The 16,455-nt window shown below is 44.8% G+C and overlaps 1 protein-coding gene and 1 long non-coding RNA gene across 3 annotated transcripts in view; one reads left to right on the top strand and one right to left on the bottom strand.

Moving 5' to 3' along the window:
* Positions 1-628: 628 nt before the first annotated feature.
* CLPX (caseinolytic mitochondrial matrix peptidase chaperone subunit) overlaps positions 629-16,455 on the bottom strand; it is a 39,234-nt gene continuing 23,407 nt past the window's right edge. For both annotated transcript variants that reach the window (XM_019533807.1, XM_019533808.1), the window contains 8 exons: positions 13,746-13,922; positions 11,505-11,669; positions 11,162-11,250; positions 9,536-9,700; positions 8,448-8,747; positions 4,027-4,119; positions 3,680-3,786; positions 629-2,480 (listed from right to left, as the gene is read on the bottom strand). In XM_019533807.1, coding sequence (XP_019389352.1) covers positions 2,390-2,480; positions 3,680-3,786; positions 4,027-4,119; positions 8,448-8,747; positions 9,536-9,700; positions 11,162-11,250; positions 11,505-11,669; positions 13,746-13,922 — 1,187 coding nt within the window. In that variant the 3' untranslated portion in view covers positions 629-2,389. The remainder of the gene's footprint in view (positions 2,481-3,679; positions 3,787-4,026; positions 4,120-8,447; positions 8,748-9,535; positions 9,701-11,161; positions 11,251-11,504; positions 11,670-13,745; positions 13,923-16,455) is intronic.
* On the top strand, positions 2,432-3,303 carry LOC109309176. The gene is made up of 2 exons (XR_002100827.1): positions 2,432-2,504; positions 3,033-3,303. It is a non-coding gene; the product is annotated as an uncharacterized LOC109309176 (long non-coding RNA).

Below are 16,455 nucleotides of genomic sequence, written 5' to 3'. Positions count from 1 at the left end.
TGAGTGTTGCGTATGCGCCAAGATGTAGGGGGCTGCTGGTGCTGAATATGCATGAGGGGGCAAGTGGTTAGGCCGGCTAGTGATGAATATGCATGAGGCGGGCGGGGAAGAGTAGGTATGAGGACATGCGCACACGTGGGCCAGTGATGAATACGCATGGAGGGCAGGGTGGGGCCGGTCCATGGGCCTGGAAGGTGCAGGAGGAGGTGCAGCAGGGGGAGGGTTGCTAGGGGCCAAGCTGGCGCTGCCTCGCCCAAGCAGCTGGGCACGGCTGGTGCGGGGCCAGGGGGCCCCCTTGCTCCTCTCCTCCCCCGCTGTCACCGCCGGGCTTGGGACAAGCAGCGCTCTGCCACTGCACAGACCAGATCTGGGCTAGCGCGTGCATGCCGCGGCGAGGAGGACACAGGAAGAGTCGCAGCGAGCCAGCTCCATCCCAACGGCACCATCCCTTTCTCAGGTACATGAAACCATGTTAAAAGTCAACTCCAAAGCAGGAGGGGGATCTGCGGGAAGGCCACCGCATGGGAACCAGGAGAGTGAAAGCGCTGCCCAGGCAGGCTCCTCATTTCACCTGCCTTGCACCTAGAGCTGAGCCTGTGTCAGCAAGTGGGATGACAGAGATAGGCGGTTCATGAATATCTGCTGTTTTATTCAAACACCAAAGCTGGTTTGGAAGTACAAAGAGTAGTTACACAGCATTTTGTTTCTTTAAAAACTTTTCTTGATTACACATTTCTCAACAACTTTCAAAACTAAGTTGTTTGTTGGTTTTCATTAAAATGGCCTTCAGTCCATTTGGGGGGAAAAAGGTCATTTCTAACAGAATTAAAAACCATTTTACTTTTCAGTCTACAAAAAGGAAAAGGAGGATAGGATAACCGAAGTCTGAGAGTTTATGCTAAGTTAAACTGATCACCTCCTGAATCTTTCCTGAGCTTTGAAAGTTAGCCTTTTCTGACCCATGACCAGAAAAAGAAAAACATCGCTGCAGCTGGTTTAAAGTCATGTTTACTGTATCTGTTTTCTAAAAGCACATAAAGTATGACATGACTTTCTTATTTAAATGTTAAATCCTAAACTATTCATGAGACAATGAGGGCTACTAGGACCAATAAAAATCAATAGTACAAACAATTACTGCTATTACTAAACTAAAAATGGTAATGAAGGTTTTCATTAGCAAGTATGAATCAAAATTCAGGACTTACGAAAAGCGAGACTCACATCACTGTAAAGAATAAAGCAGTTGTAGATATCCATTTTAATTTTTTAAATGAATCAAAAGCCATACAAGTCCTTTAGAGTTTTCACAAACACTTTCCTAAAGGATTATTAAATTTATTTGGGTGTAAAACAGAAAATCAGGGGTCTTTGCTTTGCTGCAGATCTAAAAATCAAAAGACAAAAACACAAGATGCAACACCAGCATTTAAGTGTGTAACTTTAAAAAAGCATGGTCATGTGTACAGTCACTATTGATTACATCAAAAATATTATACAATAACTTTACTGTCTTCATCTCTTAATGTTATAAGAAGATAGGTTGGGCAAATATCTGGCACCAAAAAATTGATGCACAATAGTTCCGATAATTCGAACAAAATGCATATATTAGAACATAAATATTTAAAAATGTTATGCCAACATGGTATATACCACTGCCTTTACATCTTCACTGTCCTCCACAAATCCAGCAGGTTTCACCGGCTCTCTCGGTATTCCAGAGGCTCTGTTAAACCTATAGCTAATGGCAAGGTAAAGAAGTTAGGAAATGGCATTAGATATTGTATCCAATTATCGTAAATGTGTTACATTTTAGCAGACTTGCAGAAAAGGGTCATAAAGCAGTATCTGAGATTTGGAAAGTCCAGTTTCGGGCATTTCTCAAGACAAATGTAACAAATCCCTCCAGCACCCATTTGGTTCTGAAAATGAACAGAAACTTAACACTGACCTGAACTTAACCCAAGTGAATTATAAGATGAATTCATAGTTTATCTATCCTCTAGTTAATATTAAGCTTATTTTCCCATTTGTAGAGTAATATTAACCATAAAAGTTTTTTTAGCTGTTGGCAATACCTGCATTGGGTTTAGTTCCAGAAAGCAACCCAGGTGCTGCCAAGTTTGTTAGAGCATTTTTTTTTAAACTGAACAAAAATAATGTACAATTTATACTTGACATTATACCACCAAAGTCCAAATAATGTCCAGTGAAGAAAAATCAATGTGATGATACAATAAATACATGATCTGATTTATTTAATTGCAAGTTTTTTGACCATGTATCATATGCTGGATAGATCCAACGCCTTTAGTGTCAGACTAAAGCCCAGCATGACCTTGTAATAACCAAGTGTGCTTTATGCAGGAGAGCCTTTTGACAGTACTTAATTGTTTGCAGCGTCTGCTTGACGTGGCCAGCCTTCCTCTTCAACTCCGGAGTCATACTCTTCCTCAGATGAATCTTTAGTCGGAGCCCTACAATTAAAATGAATTGATCAGGTATGTTAAAATCTGAGAAGAGAATGAAGGCAGGATGACTGGGATGGAGACAGCACATTTTCTACTTTAAAACACTCAGGCCAAAAGTTTCATTTTAAAAACCCAATTTACTTGCTTGAAAGAGTTAATCACAGAATTCTTTTGTGATAACTGGCAAAGCTTAACCTTGGAATAACGCAGACCCAGTGACACATATTCTGCACTTAATTCAACTGTTACCGAGAGAATACTGGTTTACACATCAGCGGTTCCTTCTACAGGAGAAAATCAACATGCTGAATTAAGCCTCAGCATCAATGTGAAGTAAATAGCAGCATTATTTCCATTAGCCAGAAAAAGTATGTACCTTAATGAATGCCACGTGGGAGCTTTACGAGACCTACAACTCCTGACTCCTAGTCTTGTCTCTTAAACACAAGACCTCTTCCCATATCTGCATCACACACTAGTTAATGAGACTTAAAAATCACCCTTTGTCCAAGTCTTTAGATGCTCTAACTCATCACTAATATAGTATCATCCTAGCAGCATTGAAGTAATTATTACAGGAATTAAAACAGGAATTCAGCCAACCAGCCACCTCCAGGAACTCCTTTCCCCATCCTTTCACCTTTGTGGCAAGCAGAGCCTCAACCCCTCTCAGGAATACCAGCAGAAATACCTTGCAGACAGCCCAGGTAGCCATCAACTTTGGGCTACATCAGACTAAGAGAATCAAAGGAGCCAGTTTTGACTTTTTTCTCCAAGAATTTCAATGTCCTGCCCACTCCTAAGGACTAACAATGATAATTCCCCCTCTTCTTCAGAAAATTTAACTCAATCACCCATTTAAACAGAGCGTTTTATGTTCTTGATAAAGTCATTGTGCTATTTACCCACAGACAGGCAAATGTCAAGGTAAAACAAATGTCATGAGTTTAAATGTATTTGGTGATTTACAGTAATTTTTATAATCAGAATGATTTCTGATTTTTAAATCAGAAAGCAGCCAAGGTGTCTAGACTATGTAGTAAGTGCCCTTTACCTACTGTGTACAGCACGTAGAAAGGATTCTTTGTTTTAAATGGCGCACACAATTTTTGTTTTCTTGTTTCTAACACACCTAGTTGACAAGCATTAGGGCACTTGCCTAGGTGTGTTATCAGTCTGCTGTGGTATTGCCATTCCTATTTTACCTAATGTATCCTGGCTCTTTTTTGCCTTCTACAACATCTTTGTCAACCTCCACACATACAATGTCAGAATTCGGTACTTCGAACATGGGCTCCAGCAACAACTTCTCCTATGAGAAAAGAAAAACAAACGTATTACACCTAGTCCTTCACACAATAATGGTTGGTTGGGTACTCTACTAGAAGAAATCTGACCACCCTTACCACTGGGAAAAGGTTTATTCTCTATACCTGAACATCCCACTTAAATTACCCTTAAAGAACAAACTCTCTTGGCAAGGACAACGTGCATAATTCAAATACATCTACTCAGGATACAAATAATTAGTGCTACTTAATGAAGAGCTCACCATTATAGATCGAAGACCTCTTGCACCAGTCTTCCTGTCCAGAGCCAGTCTGGCTATGGCTTTCAGTGCATCTTCAGTCACATTTAATTCACACTATGTGTAGAAAAGTAACATTGGATATTTTATTTGTATGTCTATGTTTTTCCCATCTTTCTTTTAACCATGCTTGTGGCAAAATTGCCTGCAAGTATTTTAAATGATTAGCTCATCCTTTGGTAACTTTTTCCATACAAAGTATTCAAACAGAAAGATCTCACCCGAGCCCTCTGGACTGCAGCATCTTCCACTCTTATTTAGGGTTTTTACTTTGGCACTGGTCCCCTGGACTATGCATATACTTCACTATGAAAAAAGTAGCCCAAGGTCTGTCCCAAGCCACAGTGTTTTGGCAGATTGGTATGGTTAAGTCAGGCTAGTTTCTGCAGTCAACAGCACATGAGACTGTGATATGGCCAGTCATGATGGCGGTCTTAGGTTCCCTGGTCCAAGGATGGAGGTTTATACTAGAGGTGCACTGATAGCGGTTTTTGGGGCTGATACTGATACCTGATTTTTTAAGGAGGCATATTGGCCAATACTGATCTGATTTCCGTATCAGCCTGGCAGCTTGGAGAGCTGTGTACAACTGGTAAGTCTGGTGTGGTAGAAGGGGAGGAAGAAGGGAAGGGGCATGGGGATTGGGGCAGATCAAGGCCCCCACAGAAAGGGAAGAGAGTGGGGCTGGGCCAAACACTGCCCAGCCAGGGTGGGGCAGGTGCAGGTGCAGGATGGAGCTGTGGCTAGTCCGGAGGGTGGCTCCTGCCACTGCATGTCACTCGTTCAGCGGCTCATCTGGCACTCGCCTGGTGGCTCTCACCACTCGTCTGGGATAGCAAGGGGGTGCAGGAGGTGGCTCCAGATCTGTGTGGGATGTGCTGGGGCTGTGCCAAGCTTTTCCCAGCTGGGCTCAGGCCAGGAGGTGATGGTCCTGGGAGGGGACTACAGCGAATTCTAGGGTGGCTGCAACCCCCCCTTCCCCGCCCAATTCCCAGCGCCATGGCTGCCCAACCTGAGCCCAGCCCAGCCGGGAAAAGCCTGGTGTATCCCCTGCCCTTGCCCCAGCCCGCCCTGGGCAGATCTGAGCAGCAGGAGCTGCTGGATGAGCAGGCGAGTGCCAGATAAGCCGCTGGATCAGTAGTGCACGCTGCTTCCTCCCTCCCCCTACCATTGATCCGCGGCTCTGTCCCAAGCCCACCCCAGCCCCACTCCTCCCTCAGTGCGGGGGCCTTGATCTGCCCCACCCATGCTTCTTCCCTTCCCCCCACCCCTTCAACACACCAGACTTACCAGCTAGAGGCAGCTCTCCACGCTGCCGGGCTGTGCTTCTCACTGCCTGTGCTGCGCTATGGATGTGCGCATGCACAGGCCATTTATCAACCAAGTTATTGGCCTGGTATGGCCGATTTCCAATACAGGCATTTTTCTTTATATTGGTGCCAATCTAATATCAGACCCATGTATTCACCAGACCTCTAGTTTTCACCAGGACCCAATCTAACCAATTACATTCGAACTAGCTTCCACAAAATAGTCTGTTCTAATCAGTTTTTGTGCAAGTAGAAATGGTTCAATTTTTATATTACAGTAAAAGCTGTTATCTGGCATCCCCCAGGAATGGGGGATGCTGGATAACAAAATATGCTGGTTAATTGAGTGGCCCAGGCCACCACTTCTCCTGCCACGTCTGAGGTGTGCCGCTGCCCCTCCCATGACATTACCACCCTTCCTGCCACATCATCATCCCTCCTGTGGGCCCTGCAGGCTCTGTGGGACAGGGAGCCGGGCCCCACATCCTGTTTTGTCCCAGGGCCACGGAGGCTTAGCATCACAGGCTGCTTTGCCCCAGGCCGTGGGGGCTCAGAGAAACCAGAAGTGCCACGATGGGCACTTCTGGTTTCACTTCATCTTACAAGCCGGCATGCCAGTTAATGGAGCATACCCTTTCGTAAGATACCGGTTAACAGAACTTTTACTGTACTATAAAACGTCTCTATAGTAGTCCAGGGCCTTGAACTAGGTCCAAACAACATAAACATGACCTGTTATGGAAAAAGGCCAGAGTAGCCTTATAGACATGGTACCAAAACAGCAGAGCAGGTGTGGACAAAATGACCTGTAGGGCCCCTAAAAAATTAGACAAGTAAAATTTATCTGCCTCTGGCTGCCTGTCAAAGATGACCCAGGAGGCTCCAGTGGCAGGACCCAGCAGCAGCAGGGCCTGCCCCCCGCCGATGTCCAGCTCACAACTGGAAGTTTCTGCCTATTAGAGGCTTCTGGCCTGGGACCGTTTCCCACCTCCCTCTAGCCAAAAGTGGAGAATAAGATGGGTGGAGCAGGAAAGGGCAGAGTGGGAAGAGGATGGCCAGCACAGTAGGAGCCAGCCCGGCCCAGCTGGCACCACACAGTTCCCAGCTGGCTCCTGCTGTGCTGTGCAGTCCTGGCCATGCAGCCAGGAAGCCCACCGCTCTGGCAACACATGGGGGCGGCCATGGTGGCAGCGGTGGGTGAGGAAGGGAAGTGGCAGCAGATGCAGGAAAGAAAGTGGCAGCGAGTGGGAGTGGGAGCAGGAGCCAGCTAGAAAATGTGGGGATTGGACTGGCTTCTGCTGTTTTCTGAATTGCAGCCAGGAACTGCACACTACCAGGAGGTGCCTGGCCAAGCCAGCGAGCTCCGTGCCACACTGTGCAGTTCTCAGCCACAATGCCAGGACCGAAGAATGCAGCTACTGTGGTTCCCAGTTGGCTCCTGCTGCTGCCTCTATGGCAGGGGCTGTAAACCTGCAACTCCCACACTCGCAATGGGGGAAGAACCACACTGCAGCCAGCTGCCTTCCCTGCCTCCTGCTGTGACTCTGCTGGGAGTGGAAGGAGCCCCAATTCCCTGCTTCACTGCAGAGTCCAGCAGAGCACTGCTTCCCCCAGTGCGAGTACAGGAGCTGAAGGCATGCAGCACAGAGCCCCCGCGATAGAGGCAGACAGACAGGCTGCGCTCCTCCCCACCGCGTGCAGTGCTGGCCGAAGCTGCGCTCCACCAGGCACTAGAGCCTGTGCCGGGCATAAGCTCCCTGAGCCCCCCTGCCTGCTGCTGGCATTGAGGGCTGTATGCCATGTGGGGGAGTGGGGGGTCCCCCCACCCTCTCTCACACCCCACAAACCTCCATCCCCACATATGCACACATTCCCCCCCACACAATATAAGAGATTATTTTTGAGTTATTATGCAATCCCTTCTATATACACTACACAAACACAAATCATGATAAATGATCTTGTAATAAAATTAAAATATATTCTAGTAGGTGTTTGACTTTTACTGTATGATTTGTTTTTTTCCTGGTTCTAAGATGGCAAACATCACCACCCCCACCCCCCACATGAGCATTTCCAGGGGGGAGGGACTTCTGGTGGCAAAGGTCAGGGGCTAGGCCATGGGACTTCTAGTCCCAATATGGTGACCAGGTAGTGGGCCAATTGTCGGGGTAGGGGGAGAAGCAGCCCTCCACCCAAAATAACTGTTTGTCTCTGTGGTAGAGGTTTTAAGGACAAATACAAACACTGGTGAAAATGAACTAAATGTTATCATACCTTCCTTCTTGCAATTTCTAGCCAACCCCCCAACCAAAAAACATATCACTTGATAACATTTCAAGGAGGAAAACTAGGATTCATGGAAACATGGCAGATAGGAATAAAAACAAAAAAAACCCCATCTTATACCTTTAGATTCCTGGACTCAAGGTTTCAAAGCTAACTTGAATCAAAACAGAATAAATTACACACCTAGCTAGCAGAATAATGTCAAAAGGTTTGCTGTATGTTTGGTCAAACCAGTCCACATGGGCATTTGCTGAATTTCCATCTCTCTCTCACGAGAAATTAGGAAACACAATTGGCAAATTATAACACAGAGGTCAGAAGACAGGGGGGAAAAAAGTAAGTATTTACACATTCTTTATGTCACCTGACCGCTATATACAAGGAAAATGCAATTCATGCAATAACGTCTTGCTCAACTCCTTATATCTGGGAGTCTTCATTTCCTGGCATGAAAACAACGGGTGGCAGCCTCCAGCTTCCTTTATGCAGTGTACGTTGCTTTGCCATGAGATAAAAATAAAAACTGCTCAAAACTCACTGAATCTGACATTAGAACAGAGGAGTCAGCAAGCAGTTCACAGCAAGATTACAGAATCTCCCGTCAAGCTGAATCTACTTGCGATCATTCAGTCTCAACGAACAAAAACATCCTCCAGCAAGTATGCATTCACACAACTCCAATTACTTACCTTTGAACAAAGGGATGACTCTTTTCTTTAGCCACAGAGAAGACATTAGTATAGACAAGTATTGAAGGGAGGTCAAAGAATAAGACAAAAATCACACCTTATCCATGCTGAATAATGCCTGGTACTGAGGAACCACCGCATTTCGTGGCTCAGTAAGAATCCGCACGAGTGTTTTTTCATCTAGGCTGTGCAAAGGAACCACCACGGGCAAACGTCCCACAAACTCTGGAATCATGCCAAATTCAATGAGATCTCGAGCTTCAACATGGCGCAACAGGCGATCCTTTTCTTCAATGTCTTGTTGCGCGTCTGTCTCCCCACTTATGTTAGCAAGGTCAGCTGCTGCTGCAGCCCTTCTGCCCTTCCCCAAATTAGAGGGTGTCCCAAAACCAAGATACTGCAAAACAGACATCACACATATTTGTGGCTTGTTAGATAGCTAAGATTTGCTACACATGCAAAACATGCATCATCTGCAACACCACATGCTGAAATAATCTACTTGCAACCTCCATACGTTCTTGAAGCTAAGTTAATACAAAGTTAAGCCAAGTCTATATGAACCCCTAGTCAAAAACACTAGCTACACAAAAAAAACCCCCAGCTTTCCAAATATGCAGTAGTTCCAAACTTATCATTAGATATCTCCCCTACTGAAAACAAAAGCAACTCAACTTCCTCCTACCAGAAGCCCTAGGTAGGCTGATTATGTCATCCAGAAAGAGGAAGCTTATACATATCCAATTACTGATCTAAAAGCTGAAATTGAACAAGTATTTTCTTCTGTTCACCTAAACATTACAAATAATAGCCACGGTCTGTTTGGCCAACAGATATTACAAGTGAAGCTGTTGGCACTCACGTAAAACAGGAAAAGTTTCCCCTAGTTTTTCAATGTTTGTTCTCAGGTTCACACTGTTTTCAATGGATTTCCTCCAATGAAGCCCTACTATCACATGCAGAAGCCCTACCATCACCACATGCAGAACTGAGTTTCACACAGGTATGCCACTTTTAACAAATAAGGCAGATTTTTTCCCCCTCAAACTTAGCTCTCTTCATATCAGAATTCAGTCTGAGGCACAGAGAAAATGGAATCTGCAGATACAATTTGCCCTATGCCAGTCCTAAAAGCTGCTACCAAGAGGTACCAAAAAGAGCTATTTTAAAACCATGCATCCTCACCTTTTCATTTTTTCTCCTGCTGATAATTCTGTCCAGACCATTAAAAGCACCAGAAGCTACAAAGAGGACATTTGTTGTATCAACCTGCACCGTTTCACCACGCAGCTTACGAGAATTCTTTTCTGGAACATTTACGATTGTACCTTCTAGTAACTTTAACAAGCCCTAGGAAGGAACACAGTCAATACAAGGAATTAAATAAAGAATCTGCACACTTATGGGATGGGCAGCAGCATGCACAAAGCTGTCTTTTTAGCACCACCTCCCAGCCTGGAAGCAACCCACCTATGTCTGGGCTAATTAACACTGCCAGAAGTTAAGCTGTTAACTATCTGCAACACTGCACCATGACACCTACGCTGCTCCTAGTGTGTTCCTAGTGTATTTTAACACGTATGGAATACAATAGCCTGGAGGAGGATACTACTCACTAGCAAAGTAAGTTTATAGTCTAGATGTGACCTTGAACCAGAATGTGTACCAAATTCCACTCATCTTACTCGCAACAATTCAGTGACTGAGTACACAATTGGGGCAAGCTGGATTTGGCTCACAATGCAAATAATATCAAGTGCCAGAGGGCTAAGCAAGATGCTTGCCTGGATCAATACTGTATTCCAAAGCAACAAAACATACATCCTATAAAGATATTAAGAATTACTATAATTACTTTGCATTTCTACAGAAGAAGGGAGTTTAGAAACCAAATTTTCCATATTCGATAGTCGAATCTTCCTTCAAGTAACAAAATTAATTTTTTGTGGCCATGCACTGATGAAAGTAAGGTTTAGCCACATGCAAATAAGAGTATTAGGCCAGTATGGTTCTCTTCAGGTCTACATAAAATTTTATAGATTTATAGATTTTAAGGGGCTGGAAGGGACCTCACAGATCATTGGGTCTAGCTTCCCCGCTCTAGGCAGAAAGACAGAGTAATTTCACTGCAGTCATTTTTTGTAATTCTACGTCAAATGTGAAGCAGGAACCACCAAAACAAATATCCTGTTTAAAGACCATCTGGCTCCAGGGCTGAAGTATATAATGGAATCCTGATGTTTGTTTTCTTGTAACTTGGTCTTCATTACTTCAGTGGAATTAATAAGTTGCAAGTAATTTACCCAAGGCCAAATGCTGAGAGAAGCAGAAACACAATCTAGGTCTTTCACCCTCTCACATGCTATCTTCCACATAAGCAGAGGTATTTCTAAATATTTTTCACTTGTCCGTGAACTTTTAGTGACTTTAGGGATTTAAATAAAGTGAAAAAAATTAGCTACTGTTGTCCAGTTTATCTAACCTTTCAGCTGAAAGCAAATAAGAATGCCTTCTGACAAAATTATTTCATCTGAAACCAGAGAAAGGGTGCTGATAGCCAGAAGTTTGTCTACAGTTAGAATAGATTTATAGTGGGTCTGACAAGAGACCACCCACACAAGCATCTTGCCTCTTGCATGTTTTATCCAGGTCTTTTTCAGGGGGGAAAAGAAAGGGTAGAGAAGGGTGGTGGAATAGTAACTGAAGTGTTCTGGGTTTAAAAATGAAGAAGCTAATGAAATATGCATCTATAAACTTAGACACGATCTGGGACTTGATGGGTGAAGTGTTCCACAAAGATGAAGTACTTACTTGCTGAACGCCTTCTCCTCCTACATCCCGTAACTGATGAATGCCTGGCACACTGCCAATCTTATCTACTTCATCCAGAAAAACAATTCCTACAGTTATAGAAAATGCAATTAAGGAAGGCTCTCTTTGGGAGAGAGAAATATAACCTATGCACTCAGAAAAATGCAGTCTTAAAGAGAACAGGTTGCTAAAGCAATGTAACAGATTGCTGAACATTACTTCAGCAACTTGCTAGATGACATGAAACAAAAGTTTATGAAGAGATGTAACAGGTTATTTGAAAGGTTTGCTAAGTTTCAAACTGTTTATTCAGAGCTTCTGAAGTCACATGGCTCAAGTTTACCTTGCTGGGCTTTTTCTACATTATAGTTGGCATCCTGCAGTAGCTTTGCAATGACGGATTCAATGTCTTCACCAACGTAGCCAGCTTGAGTTAAGGTAGTACAATCACAGATAGCGAAAGGTACATCAAGGCATTTAGCTAAGGTCTGAGCCAGCAGGGTTTTGCCTAGGAGAAAACCACCACACATATATTTACATAACTTGTTTTGTAATATTCGTAAAAATCCTGTGGCAATATACAAAACCACAAGTATTCTCCTTCCAGAACCATCATTCGTCATTAGACAATTAACTTCCATAATTCCATCAATAATGCTTTTAGATAAGTCTGTTCTAAAATGGCATGTGCCATCAGCTTTGGTCCTCAGCTAACTGAATATTTTAACATTATATGACATTTTATCCATGTGCTCAAAGCTGTCTCTAAGACATGGTTCAGAGATTACACCTTTTATTAGACCAACTAAGAAATCGCAGAACTTCTTAGTTGGTCTAATAAAAGGTATCCTCACCGAACCAAGAGTTCTAGAGTTTTAAATAAAATATTGGCACTCATTTGTTAATATTTGAAAATACGATTTGCAGATGCACACTGCAGGGACACATTACAGGGATACTTTCTACCTTGTAGCTTGATGATTACAGTCAAGGTTCTTTGTTGCATGAAATAATTTATTGTAGGGAATGCATTTTAAATTTTGCAGAAAACTAGTTAGTTCACAGAGACTTAAAATCTGGCAGTTGGAAAGGAGAGAGCTGTAATATAATCTAGTTGTGTTTGCTATACTAACTGTATTACAGTACTGTAAAACTAATTTCAGTTTGTTTTATGTATGCTTCAACTTACAGCAAATTGTTTCAGTTCACCTTTACTGCGACTCAGGCTAAAACAGCTAATTTGTTGCTTATTACGTGCCTTCCATTTTTACTTCCTTCCATCTTTCCTAATATTCAGGCACAGCTGCCCAAAATAACTATGCTAGACTAATATTTCTTGAAACAGGGAACTCATGCTATGTTTGTGGCATATCAAAATACATTACGTAAAGGTCTAAACTGGCTATTCACTGATGCCCACGTGAATACAGTCTGGTGACAAGGAGGTCACTCTCAAAACCCCATGTTTAAATGAAAAGTTTCCAGACTTCTGGTCCACAAATGAATTAACTGAAGGCAGTTAATAGATAAACCTTAATTTTCAGTGAAAACCAGTTACATTATTGCCCTCTGCAAAAGGAGCTTCATAACAGAGCTGGCTTTCATTTGTCAATTTACCTACATGCAGGTTTCCAGTCTAGGACAAGACAAGGACGTTCCATGTAGACAAACCCAAGCTTTTCAGCATTTTGATGGGGGTTGGGGATTAGCCTTCAAGCACACAACTGGAATTGTATATGATGGTTTATATGGGATGAGTCTGCCTTGGACAGAGGGTTGGAACTAGATGACTTCCTGAGGTCCGTTCCAGCCTTACTCTCTATGTTAATCCTATGAGCTGTGTGCATATGGGGAGGAGGGGGAAAACTCCATACATACATACACACATATTTGTCTTTCAAGAACAGCAACTCATTCTGCCAATAGATATTAGTTCATAGCAATCCACCACATCTTATCAAAAAGGCAGATACTAAAGTGCTACCAAATGTTATTTTAGTTAACAGAAACCTGCAATGAGATTTTCAGAGGGTTGGAACACCTCAACACATTGCTTTAACATGCTTATGTCCTACTTGTAAAATAATACTAGGAATCTGCATTGGATATCGTAGAACAATTAAGATGCCAAAGCAACAAAATTAGCTAAGGCACCCCCTCACACACAAACACACACACAAAATTGGTTGACTAAAAGCTAAAATGCATCCCATTCGATCACTCCTAAAGACAAAAATCACGGAGCATCTTACTCATACTTCTTCTACACACTTTAGGCTCTCAATTTCTTAGGAAGTCTCATGCTTTGGAGAAAGAAATTGCATGCAACTGAAAACTCTAGTTGAGACCTGCTCGTCAAAAGGCAGGATAGGCAAGATTTCTTTTGTAACAGCTCTTCCCCTCAACGTTCTCAGTTTAAATAGATTACTTGCGTTTCTCTGCTTTTAGTCACATGCCATGCTTTTACTTACAACTGGTAACAAAAATATCCTCAAATATATTATCTACATCAATCCTATACATCAGCAAATATGAATGTGTACCACAGAGGAGTTGGAATCTATACAAACACTCTATTACACACCTGACCCAGTTGGTCCAAGCAGCAAAATATTACTTTTTTCAAGCTTTATGTCATCATGGGTTGAATCTAGTACTTCGCCTCCACGTTTCTCCTGAGGCATCTGCTGATTCACTTGCTGTTGCATTGATGCTCCTAAAGCATTACCATGTGGACTGATTCCAGCAATCTGCAGCAGTTCTGAAATGAACAACAGAACCATTGTTGGAGAACCAGGTTTAACGTGAACTGGCAGGGTATCTGACACAACTGTTGCATATGTAATTAAGTTTTTAACTGAGGTTTCTTGTAATCTTTTAGAGCGGGGTGGGCAACTATTTTGGCTGGCAAGCCACTTAACGAGTTTTGGTGAGTTGTTGAGGGTCACACACAAAATCTTTCAGAAGATACCATTTTAACCATTCATAGGTAAAACAAGCCAAACATCTACTATACTAGGGGTGGGCAATTATTTGGGAGGCTGAGCAGAAGCTACTGCTTGGTGCAGGAAAAAAAGCAGGGCCCAGCAGTGAGCACGGCTGTCTCCCCCTTCCTGCTGCAGGGGCCTTCTTGCTGTGGCCACCCAGAGCCTGCACCAGGGCTCTCCCTCCCTGCCGCCACCAGTGCACAGCCCCGGCCTCGACCCACCCCACATAGGGGGTCAGGGTCCCTGCAGTACCCGCTCCAGACCCACCCACTGCAGCCACAGTGAGTGGTAACAGCCAGATAGAAACTTCTACTCCAAGTGGGGGAAAAAAACGGGCCCCAGGGGCAGGCACACCCACCTCCCCCTTTGCCATTGTCAGGCCCTTCTCACTGCTGCCACCTGGGAGTTGCGCTGGGGCTCACCTTCTCACTACCACTGCCCTGCTGGGTGCGAGGGCCTGGGGCAGCCCGGAGGTGGCAGCAGGGAAGAGGCCCAGCAGCGGTGAGGGGAAGGTGGCTGCACCTGCCACCAGGCCCCACTTCTTTCCCTCACCAAGCAGCAGCTTCTGCCCAGCCCCCACCATAACATCGTGGGCAGGGCAGGCAGTGCAGGGAACCCAACCACCTGTGCAGGACAGGCCAGGGCCTGGGTTATGTACTCAGCCTGGCACTCAGACCCTGCCCACACAGATCCTGGCTGGCCTCCGTGGAGTTAGGACCAGTGGCGGCGGCAGCTGGATAGAGCCACCACTGCTAGAACTGCTGAGAAATGAAGTCTGGACACAGAGCCACCCCAGCCCTGCTGTGTATCTGGGGGAGGCAGGATGCACCATGGGCCAGACAGCCCCTGAGCCAGGCAAGACCAAGGGCTCGCTGCAGGCTGCCAAGTCCCTCTGTGAGTCAGAATATGGCCCATGGGCCAGATCTGCCAACCCCTGCACTATTCTATTTTTTTTATTTAAAAAAAATAACCGTGGTCCTGATTTATGTTTTTTTGAATAGTGTATATAGATGCACTTACATAATAGCTCAAAATAAAAAATGTATTCTTACATATTTTGTGGGGGGAGGGTGTGCATGTGTGGGTGGGTGTGTGCATGTGGGTGTTGTGGGAGGATGGGTGTGCGCGTGTAGGAGGGCTGCCCATGCACTAGGTCCAGGGAGCCAACCAGGCGAGCGGGAGGGAGGGAGGCACACATGCAGCAGATTGGGGCAGGGCAAGGAGGTGCATCCCACCCCCCCATTCTGCTCCCATCCGGCCCATGATGCTCTGCATGAGGCGAAGCCATGCCTGCTCCCTCCTGAGGAACCCACACCACACTCCTGTCCACACTGACCAACAGAACTGCCCTGGCCTGGCCAGCATGCATAGCTTCCTGATGGGGCTGCTTCCACTGCTGTCTGGGTGCTGCTCAGTTTCTCCCCGCCTCTAGAGGCTCATCTTCCCCCTGCTCCTGCTGTGCCACTCCAACTGCCTTCCACCCCCTTGGCTGCCCACAGGTGGCTGCTCATCATGCCAAACAGCCAAGGGGGTGGAAGGCAGCTGGAGCTAGAGCTCCACACACTGGCTGCAGCTTCCCCCCTGCCTGGCAGGAGTGGCACAGCAGGGGCAGAAGGAGCCACTGGAGGTGGGGGGAGCTGAGCAGTACCTGGGTGGCTGTAGCAGCAGCAGCAGGAGCATCCCCACCAGAAAGCTGTACACACTGGCCATGGCCAGGGCGGTGTCTTTGGTGGGTACAGGCCAGAATGTGGTGCAGGCTGCCCCAGAGAGGACTCGGGCCTGTGGAGAGTGCTGCGGAGGCGACTGTGGGCTGGATACAGTCAATTGGTGGGCTGCATCCCACCCGTGGGCCATATTTTGCCCACCGAGTTTTATAGTTTTATTCTTCAAACCTGTAATTGTCTAAGAAAATACATATGGATTTAAACAAGTGTAGCTGGTACACACATTGCAAAAGAGGATTTGCATTTACTTATGTTTCCGCGCAAACATTTTTAAAAGTTTGAAGAGATTTCCAAACACAAACAGCAATGCTGTAGGCACTCATCTAAAATATTCTAAATTTAAAGTAAGCCAATTAGAAACGTCCAGGTCTCACATATACATAAAGTACCCTGCTTTGTATAAAAAAAAGGAGAATAAAAGTACATAGGTAGGACAGTAAGTAAGGTATAAAGGCAAATGTAAAATTGACCAACCACTAATATATGTACAAAATCCAGTTATGCTGTGAAAAGTGACTATACAAAACTATCCCATAACAACAGTTCTGAAACCTGCGTACATTTAATGGTAAACTAAGGGGGG

The sequence above is a fragment of the Crocodylus porosus genome, unplaced genomic scaffold (assembly GCF_001723895.1).
Source record: "Crocodylus porosus isolate Cpor-Errol unplaced genomic scaffold, CroPor_comp1, whole genome shotgun sequence".
Taxonomy (NCBI): Eukaryota; Metazoa; Chordata; order Crocodylia; family Crocodylidae; genus Crocodylus; species Crocodylus porosus.
The sequence above is the reverse complement of the archived record's forward strand: the minus strand, read 5'-3'. Positions and strand labels throughout refer to the sequence as shown.